The sequence below is a fragment of the Vicia villosa genome, linkage group LG5, assembly GCF_029867415.1.
Source record: "Vicia villosa cultivar HV-30 ecotype Madison, WI linkage group LG5, Vvil1.0, whole genome shotgun sequence".
Lineage (NCBI taxonomy): Eukaryota > Viridiplantae > Streptophyta > Magnoliopsida > Fabales > Fabaceae > Vicia > Vicia villosa.
Window position 1 is genome coordinate 27739274 of NC_081184.1, and position 22410 is coordinate 27761683.

General features: G+C 33.3%; 2 protein-coding genes across 2 annotated transcripts; one reads left to right on the plus strand and one right to left on the minus strand.

Annotated features, from left to right (window-relative positions):
- The first annotated feature begins 2456 nt into the window (after positions 1 to 2456).
- On the plus strand, positions 2457 to 6872 carry LOC131601496 (probable protein S-acyltransferase 14). The gene is made up of 7 exons (XM_058873328.1): positions 2457 to 2994; positions 4139 to 4358; positions 4449 to 4540; positions 4800 to 4923; positions 5002 to 5087; positions 5622 to 5687; positions 6380 to 6872. The coding sequence occupies exons 1-7, from the start codon at positions 2785 to 2787 to the stop codon at positions 6497 to 6499; spliced, it is 918 nt and encodes a 305-aa protein (XP_058729311.1). The 5' UTR covers positions 2457 to 2784; the 3' UTR covers positions 6500 to 6872.
- An 8401-nt stretch (positions 6873 to 15273) lies between these two features.
- Positions 15274 to 16139, minus strand: LOC131606431 (lectin beta-1 and beta-2 chains-like). Its single transcript, XM_058878661.1, has one exon. The coding sequence runs from the start codon at positions 16127 to 16129 to the stop codon at positions 15338 to 15340; it is 792 nt and encodes a 263-aa protein (XP_058734644.1). The 5' UTR covers positions 16130 to 16139; the 3' UTR covers positions 15274 to 15337.
- Positions 16140 to 22410: the final 6271 nt, after the last annotated feature.

Sequence of the window (22410 nt, forward strand, 5' to 3'; positions counted from 1 at the left end):
CCCAGCAATACGGATCCACCATCTTGATCACATAATTCCTCGAACAAGTCTTTGTTTGGAGTCATGTGCCAAGTGCAACCTGAATCCATAATCCACTCCTTCTTAGAGTCACTGCTTGAAACCACAAGAACATCAGATAATTCGAAATCATCTTGAACAATGGCAGCGTTGCCATTATCCTTACCTCCATGATATTTCAAGCGTTCAGGGCACACCTTTCTTGTGTGACCCTCCTTTTTACAATGATAGCATCGAATGCCAGATGCTTCGCCACTGTAAGACTTCGACTGGCTTTTGCCTTTCTTCTTGTCGAACTTACCATCCTTTCGTAAGAGTTTTCCTTTAACGGCCAAACCTTCGCCAACAGTCGAGGGTTTATGCTCCTTTCGTTCATTCAAGTCCTTAGAGTACAAGGCTGATTGAACTTCTTCAAATGTCAGGGACTCCCTTCCATACAAGAGAGTTTCTTTGAAGTGAGCATGTGATCGAGGCAAAGAACACAATAGTAACAGCGCTTGATCTTCATCATCGATCTTCACATCAATATTTTCAAGATCAAGAATCAGCTTGTTGAACATATCCAACTGCTCAGCCAATACTTTGTCTTCAATCATCTTGAATGAATACAAAGCTTGCTTCAGGTAGAGTCGATTTACCAGCGATTTGGTCATATACAAACTTTCAAGTTTCACCCATAACCCTGATGCCGTCGTCTCCTTTGATACCTGCCTGAGAACCTTATCACCAAGGCTCAACAAAATTGCGCTGTGTGCCTTCTCAATCATAGTCGTCTTCTCCGCTGTCGTTAATGCAGCATTCATGGCTGCCTCTCCCTTCAACGCTTCCAAACAACCCTGCTGAACCAGTAGGGCTTTCATCTTCAAGCGCCACAGACCGAAATCATTCACTCCGGTGAACTTTTCAATCTCATACTTTGTTGACGGCATCTTCTCCACGCTCACCGCACCAATTTGTTGTGAAAAACGATACCAATAACAAAGTATAATAGGGAATTAGGGAAGAGAATAAGAACACAAGAATTGGTTATAACTGCTATTCTTTCACTTTCTCTTAAAACAAGATTACAAGTTTACAAGAATAACAAATAACCTCTCTCACCCTAAATTAGGATTTGCAGCTTAGCAATGATGAGAGACTAGTATGTTATTTATAATAAAACCTAACATACTAACTAATGGGCTTTTTCCACAAGGCCCATTACACAAGCCAACTTAATAAACAAGCTAACTTAACAAATTAGGGTTTAAACACTAAAACCTAATTTAACATGCTAACAACCCTAGCATCTTCGACACAAGCATGTGAACAACCTTCGACTTCATGCTTAATCCTGTCGAACCAAGAAGCTACCCTTCGACCATACTAGAGTTCGATCCAATATCTCACAATATATATATATTGTTGATTCAAATATATTTATATATAAAAAAATTATATGCACCAATTTATTATCACTTTTAAAAATAATAAATTATTTGGTTAAATAATTTAGTTTTTCTTTCATTTCATTTTTATTATATTTTTGAAAAAAAAATGCCTACCATATCAGTACCCATGCGAACGCACATGTATCCACTAGATAGTATTTATGATTCAAATATTTTTTATTAAAAAATGGTATACGAAAAAAAATTATTATTGATCTAAATAATTTTATATACAAAAATTTACTATTGATCCAAATATTTTGATAAATAATATCTAAACGAAAATAATATTTGTATACGAGAAAAAATATCTATTATTGATCTATATATTTTTATCGAAAAATGGTATTTATGATTTAAATATGTTTTATTCAAAAATGGTATACGTGAAAAAAATCTATTTTTGATCTAAATATTTTTATATACGTAAATTTACTATTGATCCAAATATTGTAAATGATATCTAAAAAAAATATTTGTATACGGGAAAAAATCTATTATTGATCTAAATATTTTTATATACGATAAATGAATTTATGATCAAATATTTTTGATCCAAAAATGATATATGAAAAAAAACTATTATTGATCTAAATATTTTTATATACGAATTTTTTTTATTATTGATCTAAATATTTTTTTTTTCTTTTTTAACTTTCTATTTAAAATAAATATATTATATAAACAAATGCGTGTGACAGACCAGAACCCGTGCAAGGCACGGGTTTGTTACTAGTTTTCAATTCACATCTTTGAACATGTCAAATCCTATACCTCACCTTCTAGATTTCATTGACCCAAATGAAGCAACTATTACATATACTTACATAACCAATTTATTACATTATCATTAACTGTATCTATCTATTTATCTATTACTAATAATTAATACTACCATCTTTCAACAACTAAACTAACTATTTTTCTCATAAAAAAAATCACCCTAATTTTTTAAAAATAAAAACCCTAACTAATTAAACAAGAAAAGAAAGAAAAAAATAAATCTCAAAAAAAAAAAATCATCATTTTCATTTTCATTTTCATTTTCAATCTCTACCTGAATCTGAGTCAAAAAAAGAAAAAGAAAAAGAAAAATCTCTATCTGAATCTCAATCTCTGCGCTATTCCACACTCCAAAATCAAAATCCCCAAAATTCTCTATAAACCCTAGATTCACCAACCTCGTGACGCAAGCGAAAATTTCCAGCTCCAAGGTGATTCTTGTTGGTGAAATTGATGGTTGAATTTTCATCTGTGGGGGTTATTGTGAAGATTGGAGAGTAGCGAAATTTCGTGGTGGAATTGTAGTGGTGGTTTTTCGTTGTTGTTGTTGAGTATGCATAGATCTGGTGCAACGATGGCTTGGAACGTGTTCAAGTTCTGCACGGCTTTGCGAGGACTTGGTTCGATTATGATTCTGTTGGTTCTTGGTGTTGTTGGGGTTACTTATTATGCTGTTGTTATTACCAATTATGTTCCTCTTATGTATAATGGAGGGTTTGATTGTCTTATTGCAATCTTCGTCTTGATCTTGTTTCATAGTTTGGTAAGTTTGTTTCCAAATTTTTTTTATTAATTGTTTGATTGATTTTGTTTGAATTTGGTTTTTTTGTTAGTGTTTTGGATTGTGAATGTTTTGACTTTTTGTTTTTTGATTTGTTTGTGGAAGTTTAGGGTAGGGTGTGTGTTAATTTGTTAGAATTTAGCTTTTGACTTAGGGATCATGATCCTTTGTTGGGTTTATTTGAAGGGTTTGAGTGCTCTGTAGCGACAACACGGGTAATTGTGATTACTTTAATTTATTCATTTTTTTCAAATTATTACCGGTGTCAACGTGTTAGTGTCGGTATCATGTTTTTGGTGTCCGAGCTTCATAGTTTGAGTGTGATACTTTGGAGATGATGAGGAAAAGTTAGATTTATTTGAAGGGTTTGAGTGTGTGATGCTTTGGAGATGATAAGGAAAAGTTTGAGTTTTTCTTGGAATCAATTGGGAAATAATGGTTGTTCTGTTGGAAATTTTCATTAGCTTGGAGCCTTGGACTGGGAATCATATGTTTTTTTAGCTTCTTCTGTCAGATTTTGAATGCGGGGTAGAATGATGAAGTGTTAGATATCTTAATTGATGGTGGTTATTTGAAAAGTGACCAGCTATGTAGTTCCAACACCGGCACTTGTGATTACGCTTAATTTATTCATTTTTTAAATTATTACCGTACCGGTATCGCCGTGTTAGTGTCGGTATAGTGTTTCCGGTGTCTGTGCTTCATAGGTGACAAGTAGTCGCGAAAGTTTTAAACTCTTGCTGCGATGCTTATTTGAACAATGACAACTTGACAAGTCGTTGTCAAGGTTTTAAATTGCATTTGTGTCGCTGTCATGACCAGATGCTTGATTTTGCAGACATTGCAATCAACCATTGATGATTTTGTTGCTATGCGGTTGTGAGAATAGAGAATTATGCTGTTTTAAGCTTTGGTAGTTGTATAAATATCTCATATACTGGAAGATTTCTTTTAATAGATTTTTTCCATATGTGTTTCTTGGGAAGTTTATCTAAACATGATCATACGCAGCTGTTCAGCTTCCGTTAAGCTTAGTTGATTACTTCTACAGTTTAATGTGGTGATGTTTCTTTGGTATGTGGATTAAATGATATGTTGATTTGGAATTTTCCTCTTGATTATGCAGTTGGTTATGCTATTATGGAGTTATTTTTCTGTTGTTTTTATCGATCCGGGAAGTGTACCTCCAAATTGGAGGCCTACAATTGATGAGGAGATAGGAGAGGAAGATCCATTAGTTGGTGCAGAATTCATGAACGCGGTGTCTGATCCGTCCAATCAAAGGATTCGGTACTGCAGGAAGTGCAATCAGCTCAAGCCGCCTCGATGCCATCATTGTTCAGTTTGTGAGTTTTTCCCACTCTAACATTGTCATTTTTCATCGCCACATTGAGAATAAGACAACATAAATTTGATCCTTTTCGGTTTGATATCAGGTGGGCGATGTGTACTGAAGATGGACCACCATTGTGTGTGGGTAGTTAACTGTGTCGGGGCCCTAAATTACAAATATTTCCTTCTTTTCTTGGTATGGACACTCAACTTGAGTTACTTTTTTGCTATCCAGTTATTACTTGTGTGAGATGTTATTATATTTAATGAAGTTTTTCCTCGGGTATTGCACGGACTCTCAATACTAGTAATATACTACGTATGATTTGACATATAGTAATTCTTTAAATTTTTCCCTTTACTCTATAACATTGATATTGTAGACTTATTTGTTTTGTTTATGGTGCCAATATAAAGTTACTTGCTTAATATGCTCTGAATACATCGTAGTGCAGTTCTACACTTTCCTCGAGACGAGTCTAGTGACTGCATCCTTACTGCCGCATTTCATAGCATTCTTTAGTGATGGAGAAATTCCCGGAACACCTGGCTCTCTTGCTACAACTTTTCTTGCGTTTGGTAGGATTTCTAACACACCGTTCTAGCTTTTGATCCGCCTTGTGAATTTCTGTAACAATGTTGTTGGATTACCTGCAGTTTTGAATCTGGCTTTCGCATTGAGTGTGTTGGGATTTCTTATCTTGCACATATCATTGGTGGCTGCTAATACAACCACTATTGAGGTAAACTTCTGCATAAAAATAAACTACTTTTCTGTGTTTCTCAGAATAGTAGATCCCTGCACTTTATTCAACTTTCACCTGAACACACTGAATTGCTCCTGGACATTATTTATTCCTTGTTTGGATAAACAACTTAATTACGTGTTATGAATCTAGTGTTAATCAAATAGGCACGTATGTATAAGCTATTTCTTTGCAAGCTATAAGCCCTCCCAAACAGTTTTCATACAAGCTATTAGTTATTTTGGAGAGATTCTGGAACTAATCTTAAAACAACTTACAGACACGTCATTAGCTCTCACAAGTGCTTGTGCCTGTAGATAACCTCAAATAACCCAATCCAGACAAACCCTTGGTTGAATTTAAATTGATGAAATATTTTTATGCATGAAATATATCCAATGTTGCCCAGGTAAACTCTTTGTGTGGAAGCATGTTATGAAAAGATTACCGTATTCTTCAACATAATACTTTTGTATGCTTTTTCCTTGATGTGTGAAGTTTGGCTTATGTTTTGCTCCTTGTTGTGAGCAGGCATATGAGAAGAAAACTACTCCAAAATGGCGTTACGACCTTGGCCGTCGTAAAAATTTTGAGCAGGTGGGTACTTTTTGTATTATGGTAACGGTGTTTTATGTCAGTTATCTATATGTTATTTTTCAGGAAAAGTATGTGATGAATGGTGTAAATATCACTCTAATAAACTCCATCTGTCTTAACAATTTATGCACTAATGACTTAACAGGACAAGATGTTCAATTGAGTTTTTTTTTTATGGATAACTTAAGTATGCATCGTGGGAAACAATATTCGGACTCATTTTCTGATCTATATGCATCTTTTATCCAACTGCTTTTCAATCTGTCATAATTGCAGATTTTCTATCCTAAATAATCCAAATAGAAAGTACTTGCTAAAAGTGTTCAGGTAGGTTCTAGCTATAAAGCACATACACTGACAAATTGATACTAGTAATAATTTATAAAATGGAAGTAATTGGTTACTATCATACTCAATTGGTATTAATAATTGTAAAATGGAAGTAATTGGTTACTATCATACGTGTTGGTGTCGGACACCGGATACACCTTCATATTATGTTATATGTTGTACCCTAGTGGTGTCATATCCTAAAAAGGATATTAGCATGTATATACTCCATTAAAGTTTAAAACCATGAGTGCATCTTCGGATAGTAATTTATGTTTTTGAAATAGTTACTTCATAACAGAAATTGCCTCGAGTTAAACCCTTTACATAATATGATTCATGTTGCTTCTTTGATATATCAGGTTTTTGGGATGGACAAGAAATACTGGTTCATTCCTGCTTATTCAGAAGAAGATATACGAAGGATGCCAGCTCTACAAGGTCTCGAGTATCCATCAAAACCCGACTTCGATTCCCAATAGTTTAAAAACACAAAGGTCATATTTGGTTTAAGTTTAATGCTTTCATTTCTAGTTTCACTTTTAATAACAAAACTTTCCCGGTTTTCATTCCATTCATGGTTGTTTCGAAGACATGTTTTACTTTTCATGTACAAATCTCTAAAACCAAGAAACAAAATGAACACCGGAAACGTTTTAAAATAAAAAGTGAACACAAAAAAATGAAACCAGAAAACATCTTCTCAAACCAAACAGAAATGTACACATTATGTAACAAAAAACACGCGGACACCGGAACCCTTACTTACAAATCCGGCTTGTAAGAAAATCTAAGCTCTGAGCAATTCATCTGCACAAACACCTAGTATGATTATGATTTTTTTGATTTTTATAATGTTAGTTATTTAGTAGTGCATTTTAGGTTTAAATGAAAGAAGCAATGAAGGGGGGAAGTGTGGTGTTATTGTTTCCCAAAGCAAAGCAGTTTTCTTCTTTTTCTTCTATTCAATTCTTGAGAAACTACTAGCATTGTAGTACTAGTATAATTTATTCTCAATTTATAGATTACTGGTAGTCTATTTTTTAAGCGGTACAAAGTCTATAAATTAAATTAATGCCAGTGCATCTCTTTTGGTTATAAAAATCTTTAAACTTTATTTTTGGTTTTCTTGTACATGTCATTTGAAATGTCTATTATCTCTTTAAGAGCAGCCACAATTTTTAATAAGAGAACATTATGATATTGAAGTGTGAAAATTAAACAATTTAAATGGAGAAAACCGGAATTAAAATCAATTGCATTGCAGCTTCTTGATCTGTGACATAGTCCATAAAGTATGCATATTTAAATCAAGTGCATTGCAGCTTCTTGATCTGTTACAGTGTCCATAAAGTATGCATATTTAAATCAAGTGCATTGGTATTATGTGTCCTTCATTGAATTGTTCTTCATGGCTTCGAACTTTTATCGCTGCATCGTTTTCGTCTGAGGTTTCCTTGTCTTCCTTAGTAATATCAGCCTCAAAAATTTTCCTTTGGGGATTTTCATTCCAATTCCAGCTCTCGAAATTCCATAGTGCATGTTAAGAGCATAAGGTTGTTCATCACCTGCATCTCCAATTGATTTTTAAGTTTCCACGTGCTGACCATGGTGCTTGTGAAAGCCCTAACATTGAAGCTGCTGGCAGTCCACAGTTTGCCGGCGAGAGTTCTTTGAAAAATCTCTTCTCTATAAACTTCGTCTCCCGCCACTTTGATCCCTTCTTCTTTCGACAAAGGTATGTTTTTCCGGTTCTCCATTATCAACAAACAAACAAGATCAAATCCTAACACAAACTGAATTTGATGGACAACCAAAATACTTGACGAAAAGAGAGAGCCATCGAGGTGGAGAATCAACCAGAATAAAACTGGGGAGGATGCTACCACCAAAACCCTAAAAACAGGAAGGAGAAGACACAATAAGTTTAGAAAGTATTATTTAAATACGTGGCTAAGTGGAAATTAAAATTTTAGTAAATTGTTTGAAATAAAAGCATTATTTAAATACATTTTGTAATTTATGATCAAATGAATGTATGAATAACAAGAACCAAACCTGATAAAATTGAATGTTTACTTTATGTCTCAAATATTTTGGCAAGTTAGCATGTTCACCTAGCCACGAGATTTTGACTAATTAATTCTAGGAACTATTCATCTCGCAAGATCTGTTTCTTGCCTCGAGAATTTCACAATATCAGAAGATTTTACAATCCATGGTCAAAAATCACTTGTTTTAATTTCTATTGATATTGTAGACCTCCAAATTTTCACGTGGTAAACAGATTCACTAACTTTTTCCCGTAAGAGGTAGAATATAGTTTGCACTTCTTTGTCTCTTAGTGATTTATGAAAGTAAAATTAGAGAACACACTATTTAAGATAACACATATATAAACAAAAATATCAATTTTATCTCCTCAACCGATAGTATACAAAGGGTTAAGACTGGGCTAGTTATCCTTCTCTCTTTAGTTTTCAACTTTGTAAACAAATTAGAGATTTTTTTTATAGACCCCATCCTTCTTGGTCATCCGCGGCAAAATTCTCAAATTGTCTCTATATTTCGAAAATGCATCTCCGAAGTCATCTTTTTATGAAAAAAATGTGGTTTCGGATATGCACTTTCGAAAACACATTTTTTTTTTGAATAAAAGGTGATTTCGGAGATGTACATCCGAAATAAAGTTAATTTTCAGAAAAAAGATGAATTCGGAGATGCATCTCCGAATTCACCCCCCTTGGAAGAATTCGGATATGTACTTCCGAAATTTTGTCTGATATAGATATCTTGAAACAAACAACAACGCTTCGATTTGTTATAAAGCATGAAAATTACAAACATCACATAACATAAAATTAAAGTTACATATTGTTAAACATGGGTAGGTGAGGATGAGTCAACATTTTGATAACGCTGGCTCCCGATCTTTGAAGTTTCGCATCCAACTCGATCGGACCCTTCGAAGAAAATCGGTCGAAAGTTGTCCACAATACCGTTAAATCTTCGTCGTTCTTGACTTCAAATGGGGTGAACTGAACGTGTCCCCCGTCGTTAAGCGAAGGCGAGCGGTACTCAAGCTTGACAACCTTCCGATTTTCTAGGTATTGCAAGAGAGTGTTGAGCGACATTATCAATTCCGCGAAAGGCGTGTCGCGCGAGAAGCGAAATTGGAACGACATCGGGTAGCCACTGCTGAAGTAGACAAACGCAAGGTGGGGGTATGTTTGTGTCATTGGTGTTTTGTGGCTTGATGTTGATGAAAAGGATTGGTGTAGTATTTATAGACTTATTGAAGTAATAATGACCCAACAAACCTTATCTTGCTTTCAGTGGATGTTTCGGAAGTGTACATCCGAAAATAACCCAAAAACTTTCAAATTTCAGAAATATACTTCCGAATTTAGCAGAAACAGACCTGAAATTTGAGTTTTGGGCTGTGCAGTCTGTTCTGACAATTAACCACATATTCAACCAAGCATAAACATACATAAACAATGACAACATTAAATATAAGTATATTATATATGTATTGAATCGATTTGATTTTACATTCTAAACGACAATACATACAAAAAATGACACACATCCGGTCATTACAAACAAAAAGGATCCGGTAAAAACTAAAATGCGCCGAACCAATCGGTGGCACTTAAATCTAAAACCCGTAAGTTCTTCAACCACTCTCTATTTTCCTCACGCTCCTGCTTCATCATTTCTTCAAACTCCGCCATTCTTTCAACAAAAGGATCCGACCAAGTATCCACCTCATTTGTATGATGTGCCGTCCACTGACAAGAAGTAGCCGGTATAGGACACCCCGGTTTCAAAAAAACTTGCACAAAGTGGCGCGATCTTAGATACCCGATACAGATGATGCGGCTAGAAGCATCCAAAAGCGGGCGACTATGAAGCGGAAAAAATGTCTCTGAAAATCCAAATCTCGTCAAATTGACACATACCCGATCGTACACACTTGCTATAAGATGACCCATCTCGGGGAATGACATCAACTTTGAAACCGGTGCGTGACCGGTTAGTGATGGAACAAGGGAATCATAAACTTTATCAAAGTTTTCTTGATTTTCATAAAGTCAGCCGTAGATGTCCCTATGCAAAGTCAACTCCGAAATAAGTGCTCGTCGAATAAGAGTGTGATTTTCTTCTCCTCTTCCAAGCAAACCGGCAACGGCTCGATACCCACAATTACCGTCGGTGCCAACATCAACTATTTTATCAATATATTTATGCATAAAAAGCGACATCTCATCAATGTAGATCATTGGAGGTTTTTTGATCGGAGGTGTGCGCGGCGGCTTCGAAATACGGGTTCCTTTGTTAGCACTACACTTGGACTTTGGTGTTGGTGAATCCGGTATCAATGCATCAACATGTTCAAAGTAGGAAGGATCTCGTTTGGTTGATGTGTGTGCTTGGGTACTTTTCGGCTTTTCAGGTGCACCTTTGGTTTTAACCGGTTGAGATGGAGGTTTCAAATCAGTGGTCTTCGGAAATATAATTTTTCGCAATTGTTCTTTTATGTGCATTTTCATGGTGTCATCCGCTTTAGCAAACTTATCCATTATCTCTTCCAACTCGTCGGAGATGGTAATTTTGGATTCACCCTCTTTCGGCGGCTCGAAATCATCAAAACAGAGCTTTTTCCAATGGTCAATTACTTCATCCATGCGTATCGGTGAATTCAACTCCATCTTTTTAGAAAGTATACAAGCACATGGAAGCCCGTAGGTTTTTCTATTTGTGCACCCGCATTTGGAACTATCCGGACCCGTTGTCTCCGCCCGCTTCGCCTCATGAAAAATAAAATTCAATCCCGAACGGGATATGTTGTAAATCAATTGCGAGAATAGATTTTGGCCCTTAAACCGGTGTTCCATAACCGTCTTGCTCCGACCAAACGATGTTTGAATTTCATTATGTTGATTTTGGAGCATTTGGTTTACAGTGTCCCATCCCCGACACAAATTCCCCTTGCTATCACCCTACCATTTCTTCAATGCCGCATGTGCGGATTCAACTCGGTTAGTTGTAGTGCAACCAAGATGTCTTACTCGATCTGTCCAAGCACAAATAACTTTTTCTTTTACTTTGTCAAGGATAGTACTTTCGACGTAATGACAAAAAGTCTTAAAAGTAACACACAAATACCTAAATTGTTCCACTTTCTCGGTATACAACTCTTCGGAACGTGCATCTAAAATCTCCCTCCACGCGGCCATAATCTTGTCCACCACAACACCGACTTTGATGATGTTACCGTTGTCATCCTTTCTTCCTTTCGTGCCAACCGCGGGTTTGAGCTTACTTCTCACCTTGCACGTTATGTGATACCGACAAAGTAATGCGGTCGATGTCGGGAAGACGGTATCGACCGCATTCATCAAAGCATTATCTCGGTCGGTAACAATGACACTTGGCATAGTCTTTTGATCAACCAACAAAGACTTACATATTCCGAAAGCCCATGTAAAGTTATCTTCTTTCTCACATTCCAAAAAAGCAAATCCAACTGAAAATGTCTTGTCTGTCGATCACACCGACAATTTCTAGAAGCGGAAGCCTATACTTGTTGGTCTTGTACGTCGAATCCATTACAAGAACGATTGGAAATGTGTTGAACAACTTGATACTTTCGGGATGAGTCCAAAATATGTCACGCACCGTAACTTTGTCCTCACACGTTCGGAAGCTTGAAACGTATTGGTTATCGCCCAAAAGTTTCAAAAGTTGTTGCATTTCCGACCTCGTGCCCATTTTCAAGACTTTAAGATTGTGCCGTTCATTGTATACTTGCTTGATATTTGAAACACTATCCGGTTTTTTTCGCTTCAAATCGGCAAGTATGTTTCTCGGCGCCACTTTGATTGTCGATAAGTTCGAAATAACATTCTTCTCTTCGTGGGACAACCAACACGCAATTGGATGCCCGTGTAGCTTGGTTTCCAAGGTATGATTATGAACTCCACAAATGATGCTAAAACGCCCCAAATCATCAATCCTACGAGTCATGCGCAACTTAAACGGACACCCACACTTTCTCGATCCCGTGTCTTTGTGTTTTAACACCCGGTTTGTTGGTACATACTTCCCACCCCTCTCGCAAATCAACACGACAAATGCTTTCCGTCTACTACTTACATTGTCGGACCTTAATATGACAATGGCAAATCCATGTTTAGTAGCTTCACTTCGAACCCAATCAAGCAAATGTTCACGACAAGCGAAGCTCATATCATTTGTAAATTGTTGTCGAACATCCACCGCAATGATCATGGTTTTAACATCGTTAACCGGCTCTTTATCAACGTTGACCTCTTTCGGAACTTCTAAGTCATCGACGACAATGTTGTCCGGATGCACCATACCTAACATATGCAAAAATATACTAAAGCTGTTAAAACTATTTTTTATTTCTGCCAGACCTTATTTCGAAAGTACTTTTCTGAAATTTGTTAGGTGATTTATTTCGGAAATATACTTCCGAACTGACGTAGTTTTCAATCTCCTAAATCAGTAACAATGTAGTGGAATAGGAGATAAAATGAATGATGTTTACCTCAAATTGTAGCTTTCTATTCTCCCTTTATTATGATCAACTGTTTGAAACTTGATTTTGAGACGAAAAATTGATTGAGAATGATGGAGGTTTTGAAGAGGGTTTGTGATGAAAATGATGAAATAGTGAAGGAGGGAAAATTGTATATGAACAGATTTTTTGGAGATGCAACGGTTATTTTGAATTTTCAGTGCTTTCGGAGATGCATCTCCGAAAACACCACAAAATGGGTGTTTTCGAAGATGCATCTCCGAATTGTGAAAAAATCTGAAAAAAATTACTTCGGAGATGCATCTCCGAAGCAGAGGTATTTTTGAATTTTCGCTGGAGATTCTCCCCATAAGGGGGTCTACAAAGAAATTTCCACAAATTATTGGGAGATATCCACGTGGTGTCTTATTTAAGTATTAGATTAAGGTTTTCTTTGATAAGACACAATTGTAAATTTATAGTTTATAAACTCACATAAAAATTTAGACCTGTTTAATCGATATTTTTATCACAAACATATAACTTATTTTGCTACTTTATAGTTTATTTTTCAAGCGCTATTTTAAATAACGTTTTAACTTATAGCTTATAAAATCATTTTTTCTTCCTTTTTTTATCTTTATTATTTTAACGAAAAATCTATTTTTATTCTTTATAATTTATTATAATTCATAATAAAATAATGGGTTAATACCCATTCTCCCCCTGTCATATAGGCGCCTTTTGAAAAATCCCCTGAAAAAAATAATTTCCCCTAACATTTAAAGATTCTCTCATTTTTTTACTTTTATCACATCCAGTTACCAAAAATATTGACGTGGCAGCATGTTATATTATATTAATCTTTAGTTAACATATGAAAACATGTAAATGCTAAAAAAAATGTAGAATGTGGGAATTGAACCCATACCATTTTATCAAAGGTCAAACACCTTTCCATTAAGTTGCTTGCTATAATTTGTTAATTTTCTCCATGTTTCAAAGGGTAGTAATAACATGGACTGTTATTTTCATTTACAATTTCAATATAATTATTCTTATAGTCTTTTAGTGTATTAATTTTAAATTGGCTAAATTACAGTTTTGGTCCCCCTATTTTGGTCAATTCACGAAATCAGTCCCCCTATTTATTTTTTAAACAGTTTTAGTCCTCCATGTCTATTTTTCGTCCAAAAAATGTTGATTTTTCAGTTTTTTGTATTCGTGGGATACTTTCTGAACGAGAGAGAACGTAGAGAGCGTTTTTTGGAGAATGAACGAGATGAACGAACAAATTGGGAGAAAAAGATGACGATTAAAGAACACGATTAAAGGAAGAAAATGTCGTCAATAATTAATATTTCTTATTCCAAGTTAATAAAAGTATGTTACGTATCTAAAAAATAGTAAACAACAATGTTTTTTGAATGGAAAATGGACATGAGGGACCAAAACTGTTTAAAAAATAAATAGGGGGACTGATTTCATGAGTTGGCCAAAATAAGGGGACCAAAACTGTAATTTAGCCTTTTAAATTAGTTAATAATATTAATATTTCAGTATTTAATGAAATTAATTAATAATTATAGTATATAGTTACTAATTTAAGTATTTTAGTATTTTAATTACCGTATTTTAGTATTTTAATAATTGTAAAAAAAAATAATAAACTTCAACATATTTACTTAAATAATTACTTAAATCAATAATAGGCACTTATATGTAAAAATTAAATCAATAATTAAAAGCTTAAATTTATACTTTTTTTGTTTTAAAATAAATGTATTTTAAAAAATTTTATATACAAAATTAATATTTTTCATAATTATTGTTATAAATAAATATTAAATGTATTATTTATTTTTCTCAAAATTTCATACATTGAAATATTCTTTGAAAAATACATTGAAATTAATATATAAATATTCAACTATATATTACAATTATTAACTAATTTGATTAATATTAAATATTAAATTAAATATAAATTACAACTATATACTACATTGAAATATTTAATTACAATAATTAAAATATTAAAATATTGAAATTATTAACTATTTACTATAATTATTAACTAATTTGATTAAATACTAAAATATTAGTAATATTGGTTCAGTGGTGATTGACACTGAACTTGATAGGGAAGATAATGATTCGATCCTCCGCAACTACGATCGGTTCAAAAAAAAATTTATTTTTTAAATACATTAAGTAACTAATGTATCTCATCGATCATCAACCATAAGATATGAAGTAACTTATTAGGAACAACTATTTTTACTAATCGGACCTTAGTTGCACAGTTGAAAATTCTTTCCTGTTTCTCTTTCATCCAAATTATGTTTTGTTTTGTGGACGTATGTTCTTACACTTTGGGTTTTTTTTTTTTTTGTTGTTGGATATTTTGGTATACTAGCATGGTTACTTTATTGATTATTGATGGATCAGTAGTTCAAATTATTTATTCAAGGTTAATTTAGTCTTACAATTATTTTTAAATGATAAAATGAAAATGAATTGAATTGTCTTAGTGAAGTTCAAGTGATTTTGTTTCTTCTTCTTAAAAGCTAAATAGTTACTTTTTAGAATCATGTTAGCCAATAAGATAGACAACTCAAATAATTTCTAACACAACATAATAACATTATAACTGACATAGAAAATAACATTACAAGTACTGCATATACATGTGCAGTTTATTTATACAAGTTGGATCTATCATCACACATGAGACGACATGCATGCATGCATGATGAAAAGCTACAAACTATGCAGCTGCAACTTGGTTAGAACTTAGCTTCAACTCAGAATGAAAAGACCATGAATAAACTTCATGTGGTGCATAATCTAATCCAGTGGAAGCTGACAAACCAACCCTTACCCATTCAGGAAGAACATCCTTTAAGACCACAATTTCACTATGGGTAAATTCACCAGGTGTATAAGGATAAGTTAATAAAACACTTAACTCACTAGTAGCAGCTTTAAAACTTATCTCAACTTCAGTCCAACGATCAGTATACAAAGTCCATGGGACAGTACTTTTGGATTCGATAGAGTTAACATCGATTCCAATATGAGGGTCGCTTGGATCCCACGCATTTTTGTAAGTGTCAAACTCAACAGCAACGGTTTGAACAGTTTTGTTATACTCTTTGCTGTTGAAAAGTCCGAGAAACCCACCAGGACCTCCTGGCTTGGTATCTACCGGTGCGAGGAAGAACGCTATTCCGTCGGCAATCGGACTTCCAACTGCATCTATAGAAAAATGGAAGGAAGTGTTGAAATCAGCAACGTTGCCGGTTTTGCTATCCCAGATATGGATAGGTGCAGAATAGAGAACTCTGCCAACATCGTTCTCTTCTCTCTTGGTCAGATACACCCTCTCGTTGGAGGTATAGGCAGTGCCTTGGAAGATTAGATTTGGTTGGTCTGAGACAAACTTTGGGATGGAAAAGGAAGTGGTTTCAGTTTCAGTTGAGTTTACTTGGAAGAAAAACAATGTTGCTAAGGAAATGGATAGAACTGTTACACAAAATGAGATTTGGGTAGTAGCCATATTGTTCTTAATTTACTTCTATCCAATGTCCATATTTATATACGCATGCCCTCTTCATTCTACCAGTCTACATGGAGGCATGTGTGGCTTATAACGGAACGCCATAACAAAACCTATAAATGATAAAAACATGTTTTTTTACCGACATCTTCATGTCTATTTAAAATAAAATTAAAAATTTAAATTTATTTATACAAAAGATATCAATACCCAATCCAAACTTATCTACACTATTATATACGGTGAACTCACAACAAAACACACAAGGGTGAAGTTGTAAAAATATAGTTTTGAAAAAGTCACTTCAAAATGAATCCAATCTTGCGTAAGGATGTGCAATTCTTGTTCTTTGAATTAATCTAACCAGTGGTTTAAAAATTAGACCGGATATTAAACCAGTGAATGTACTGGGTTACTGGTTTATTGGTCGAACCACTGAGTCATTGGTCAAACCATATGATTAAACTGAATTAAACTGGATAACTCGATTGAATAGATCTGTCGAACCAGATGATTTAATCTCTACAAAATATAACTAATACTTAAATTTTTTTAAAATATCATTTTATAAATAAATTCACAAGTTCATAATTTAAATTCAAATTTTAAACATAATTATCATATATAATAAAATAGTATAAAATTATAAAGTATAATTGCAAATAATTTTTTTTTTAATAAGGCAAATGGAATTAAAGAAAAAGGAGAGATACAAAAAAGAGAGGGGGGACTATACCAAGACCCTCTCAGCAATTACGAAACCTGTAAAAACACATCCCTAATCTATTTTTTACAAAATCACATCTAATAAAGAACCGTCACAGTTACCTTTAACCCAACCAAGAAGGGGGGCTGCCAAAGTACCTCCACAATACAAATAAAATTTAATTGCAACATAATCTAATTGAATAATTTATAACAAAATTGTTTACTAAATTTAACTTCAAGAAAGAAAAAAATATTTTAATGTTGGAATCTCCTTCTTCAATATTAAAATTATCGGTAACAAAATCAACCGCATCTGCAACATTTTATTTTATTTTATCTTATTTTTTTAATTTTATTTCTAATTTTTCATTAAGATAATCAAAACAACGTCATTTTACTTTTTTAAAATAATAAAAATTAAAACATGCATTTAAACCACTGGTTCAATAAAACTGTCGGTTTTTCTGGTTTTCCTGGCCGATTCCAAAAGTTGAATCAGACCAGTTACCTGGTCGGTTCCCGACGACCGACCGGTCCGGTCTAGTTTTTAAAACACTGAATCTAACGGTGAACTTATTATTTTTGTTTTATTTATAATAAAAATATTTTAATCATCATTTTTAACCTTTAGTCGGGTTACTTCAACTCAGTTTCAGACACGCAATCGTCATTTTGACCCTGAGTTAGACCTTGCCATCATCTTTAATTACATCTGATGAACAAAAAATTTGAATTCACCAAATTAACTAATTAATTCACAAATTATATACGGTTGGAATTGGAATTTTATGATGATTTTAAATATGTATTCAAAATTACAAAATAAACATTGAATTTGACAAATCAAAGCAAAAAAGTAGTGTGAAACTCGAACACAAACACACTCGTTCCGGTTTGGTTATGAAGTTTTATGAAAAACTAATTGTAAAATTTAGCTCCTGGTAAAATTCCGCTTTTAATGGTGTATTCATTTGCTTGAAATAGTTAAGAATTATGATTTTGCCATTTTGGTGTTTTTGAAAAAAAAAATCAAAAATTAAATTTACTTCTAATAATTTCCTCACTGCAAAAATTAAATTAAAATCAAATATACAATTAATTAAAAACACTGAAAAATTCCATTAACCACACACTTGTAGTTACAAACCTACATAGTTATTTCAACAACGGGAAGCTTCGATATCGATATTGTTAAAATTTAAGTGTGAGCGATAAAAATAGAGAAATGATTGATTTATAAAAAAAATACCCCCATAAAAAATTACACATGTTTTACACATCTTTTTCTCTAGCATGTCTATGTCTAGTGATCCTCTTAGGATGCTGGAAATAGAATCACGGGTTTTCTTTAATCAAAACATTATTGACGGATCGCAGTATTGTTTTGAATTTTGCATGATATGAAATCTTGCATGTGTTTGTCTCCTACTAGGTAGGGTCCTTAATTTTAACCGCATGGTAGGTGCACTTTTTGAATGTATTATTCGTTTTTGTAAACTTATTTCGGGGAAAAAATTCACTGGTTTGTTTATGACAAACGTGAAGAAGGCAAGTGTTTGAGGAATTTAATTTTTATTTCTATTTTGAACAACTCAGATTATGCTAGTTATTTTAGAAATAAAATATGTAGGGCATGTTTCCGCTTTGAAAAAAATGATTTTTTTTTATATTTTTGAAAATAAATTTTTTAAAAGTATTTTTTCAAATATTTCAAGTTTTTTTTATATTCGTTTTTTCTAAAACGAAACATTAATTTTCATATTCTGTAACATAAACATACATAATACTAAAATTTAGTGAAAATCATAATTTTTTCAAAAAGTTGTATTTCGAAAATAATTTTTATAAAAATCTATTTGAAATAACTTCAAAATTAAGTGATTTTTTGAAATTTCGATATCCAATTTTTTTCTCCATACATAGATGAAATACCTTAAATCACATTTTAAGAATAACTATTCAAACAAAATTTTTATTTGAAGCTTTTATAAAAAATTTCTTTGTAATTTTTTTTTCATAAAATTTTGTAACACTATATAAATTATTTAAAAAAAAAGCCAAAACTAACGGGCTCTTAGTCTCGTATAATTTAAATGTTATTGATTATGGTTCTTTAAATTATAATTTTTATATTCTTGATATTGAATGTTCTTATAACAAAATAATGTAAATAGAGTCACAGTACAAAATAAAAATTAATTGAGAATTATGCCACTCTATGGCATAAGCGATTAAATGAGGTTTAGGTCGGAAATTATTCTTGGATTCCTTAATTTGTCGGACTTTCAAGTTTGCATTTAACGTATTAAAGGTAAGCATACATGTCAATAGGAATTCTTATAAGAATGTCTTACAATAAAATTATATCTATATAAGTGGGTCTTTTCCTACAAATTCTTAGAATGCACAACAATATTTTATTACATTCATAGACGATTATTCGAGGTACAATTACCTATATTTGATTCATGAGAAATCTGAATCTTTAGACGTGTTCAAGTCATTCAAAGTTGCGACCGAACTTTAACTTGGAAAGAAAATAAAGGCTGTCAAATCCGATCGTGGTGGTGAATACTATGGTTGGTATGATGGATCGGGGGAATAACGTCTGGGACCCTTCGTGATTTTCCTTAATGAATGTGGAATTGTTCCGCAATACACAATATCGAGAAAATCCAACATGAATGGAGTTGCAGAACGGCGAATCTAAACTCTTAAGGATATGATGAGGAGTATGATTAGTCATTCTTCTCTTCCAGAGTAACTTTGGTAAAAGGAATTAAATACCGCTGTTTATGTCCTTAATAGAGTACCTAGTAAAGTAGAAGCTAAGACCCCTTATAAGCTATGAACAGTGAAAAAGCCAACATCAAGCACTTGCAATTTGGGGATGTTCAGCTGAAACAATGCCTTATAGGCCCCATGAAGGTAAGTTGGATACAAAGACAATTAGTTGTTATTTTATTATAGATACGTTGAACGCTCTTACGGGTACACGTTTTATAATCTCAACACTAGAACAATTTTTGAAATTGGAAATTCTAGATTCTTTAAGGATGTGGATTTTGGAGGGGAAGGAAGAATAAAAGTATTGTCTTTGATGAAGAAATTGTTTCTAACAATGATGAATTCTTTGTACCTAGCTTTGTTCCTAAAAGGGATCCGAAAATAAATAATGATATTATTCCTAACATCCCTCATGAACAAGACAATACTCAGTTTCTTCCTCCAGCACCACTTATAGTTCAAACTCAACAACCTCAAGAGTCTCCATTTAGGAGATCCACTAGAGAGAGGAAGAATGCAATTCTAGATTATTATGTTGTATTCGTTCAGGAACATGAGGATGAAATTGGTTTGATTGAGGACGGTCCCTTCAACTTTAGTCAAGATATGTGGAATCCAAACTCTCTTAAATGGGTTGTTGCGATGAAGAATGAGATGAAGTCGATGGCTGACAATGATGTTTGGGATCTCGTTAAATTACCTGAAGGAAGGAAATTAATTGGTTGTAAATGAACATTTAAAACCAAAAGGGATTCAAAGAGTAACATTGAGAGATATAAAGCTTGTCCAGTCACTAAATACTTTACTCAAAAGGAAGGCATTGATTATAAAGAAACTTTCTTTCTAGTTTCTTTGAAATATTCTCTTAGGATCATGATGGCTTTGGTAGCTCATTTTGATTTAGAGTTGCATCAGATGGATGTAAGAACTGCGTTTCTAAAAGGAAATATTGAAGAGACAATATAAATAGTGCAACCAGAAAACTTTGTGTCAAGAGATCCAAAGTCTATGGTTTGCAAACTCAAGAAATCCATATATAGCCTAAAATAGGCTTCCCGTAAATGGTATTACACTCATTTGGGTTTGAGGCTAATCTTGTTGATAATTGTGTGTACCAAAAGTTCTGTGGGAGTTATTTTGTTTTCTTGGTACTATATGTAGATGATATCCTTTTGCAAAGCAACCATAAAGGCTTATTGCAAGAAACCAAGATATTTCTCATAAAGAATTTTGATATGAAAGATCTTAGGGAAGCCTATTTTGTTTTAGGAATCACTACTAAAAAAACCACATTTTTATGTTAAAAATGACTTGCTTTTATGTTAAAAAAATATTCCATAAGGCATCAATTTCAATGATATAAAAACATAATCTGAGGTTGTTGGGATTCAAAGCATGTATACTGAGGAAGTTTATCCCTCGGGTTTTAGAAAAGCCGACGCGGTATAGTATATATATTTTTTTTATAAAATAAACATGGTGTGTACAAGATTTATACCTCAGTTTTACGATATGTGAGGTGAAATAGTTGTCTTGAAAAATAGTTTTTGTAGTAGTGAATTCAAATACTTAAAGACTGCTCTTGTTGTATTTTAGGATTGTCACAGAGGAGCTATATGGATATAGTTCTGGGTAGATTCTCCATGAAAGATAGCAAACCAGGAGACACGCCCATTGCTTGAGGTGATAAGTTTAGTCTCAAATAGTGCCCCACTACAAATCTTGAAAGAGAAGAGATGTATAAGGTTCCATATGCTTTAGTTGTGGGGAGCCTTATGTATGCTCAAGTTTTCACATGTCCCAACTTAGCATTCATTGTAGGAGTTCTTGGCAGATATCTAAGCGACTGTGGTATGCAACACTAGATAGCAGTAAAGCGTGTAATGTGATACTTAAAGAGAACTAGAGAATTCATGCCCACTTATCAGAAGACAAATAACTTGGAGATCATTGTGTATGCTAATTTTGATTTTGTAGGATTCTGGATTGTAGACATTCCACAGTTGGTAACATCTTTCTCTTAGCAAGAGGAGTTGTCTTCTAGAAGTCTTCCAAACAAAATTTAATGGCTCCCTCCACCATGGCAAAAGGTTTGATGCTAGAATATATAGGTACAAGCTTAATGCTAGCTGGCCCACTAACAAAAGGTTTGACACCCATGACTTTTCATGGTTATGTTTGTCACATAGGTCTGGGTTTTGAGATTTCCTTATATTAGTGGGAGTATTTTCCTTAGTTTTCTATGCTCTATGTTTTGGTTTTGTTTTTGGTACAAAATTTATGTTATATTTTATTTTTATAGAAATAAAAACATATGGGGTATTATTTTTATAACAATATTAATTTTTATGTTTCGTGCAAATATTGTAATTTTGAATTGCATCTATGGAACTTGAGTTTGATCTCACTAAAGACTTCAGTAGGACCAATTGGAAATATGCATTATTTAGAGATCACATTGCATAAAATTTCCATGCCACTCATCTATATCGATATATGTCATCAAATACATTGATGTGGTGGTCGTCGGAGTTCCGTCATGTTATATGCCAGTGATGACAGACGTGGTGGTTCCATTGTTGATGTATGAGGTGGACTAGATTCTAAAGTTAAAATCTAAGGATAAATATCATTCTAATGCGCGCCTAAAGAACTATGATATAATTATTAAGATATATCGTCCAAGTGGAAGATTGTTGAAATATTTTTAGTTATTATTTTAATATTCCAATAATTATTATGCTGGCATATATATATATATATATATATATATATATATATATATA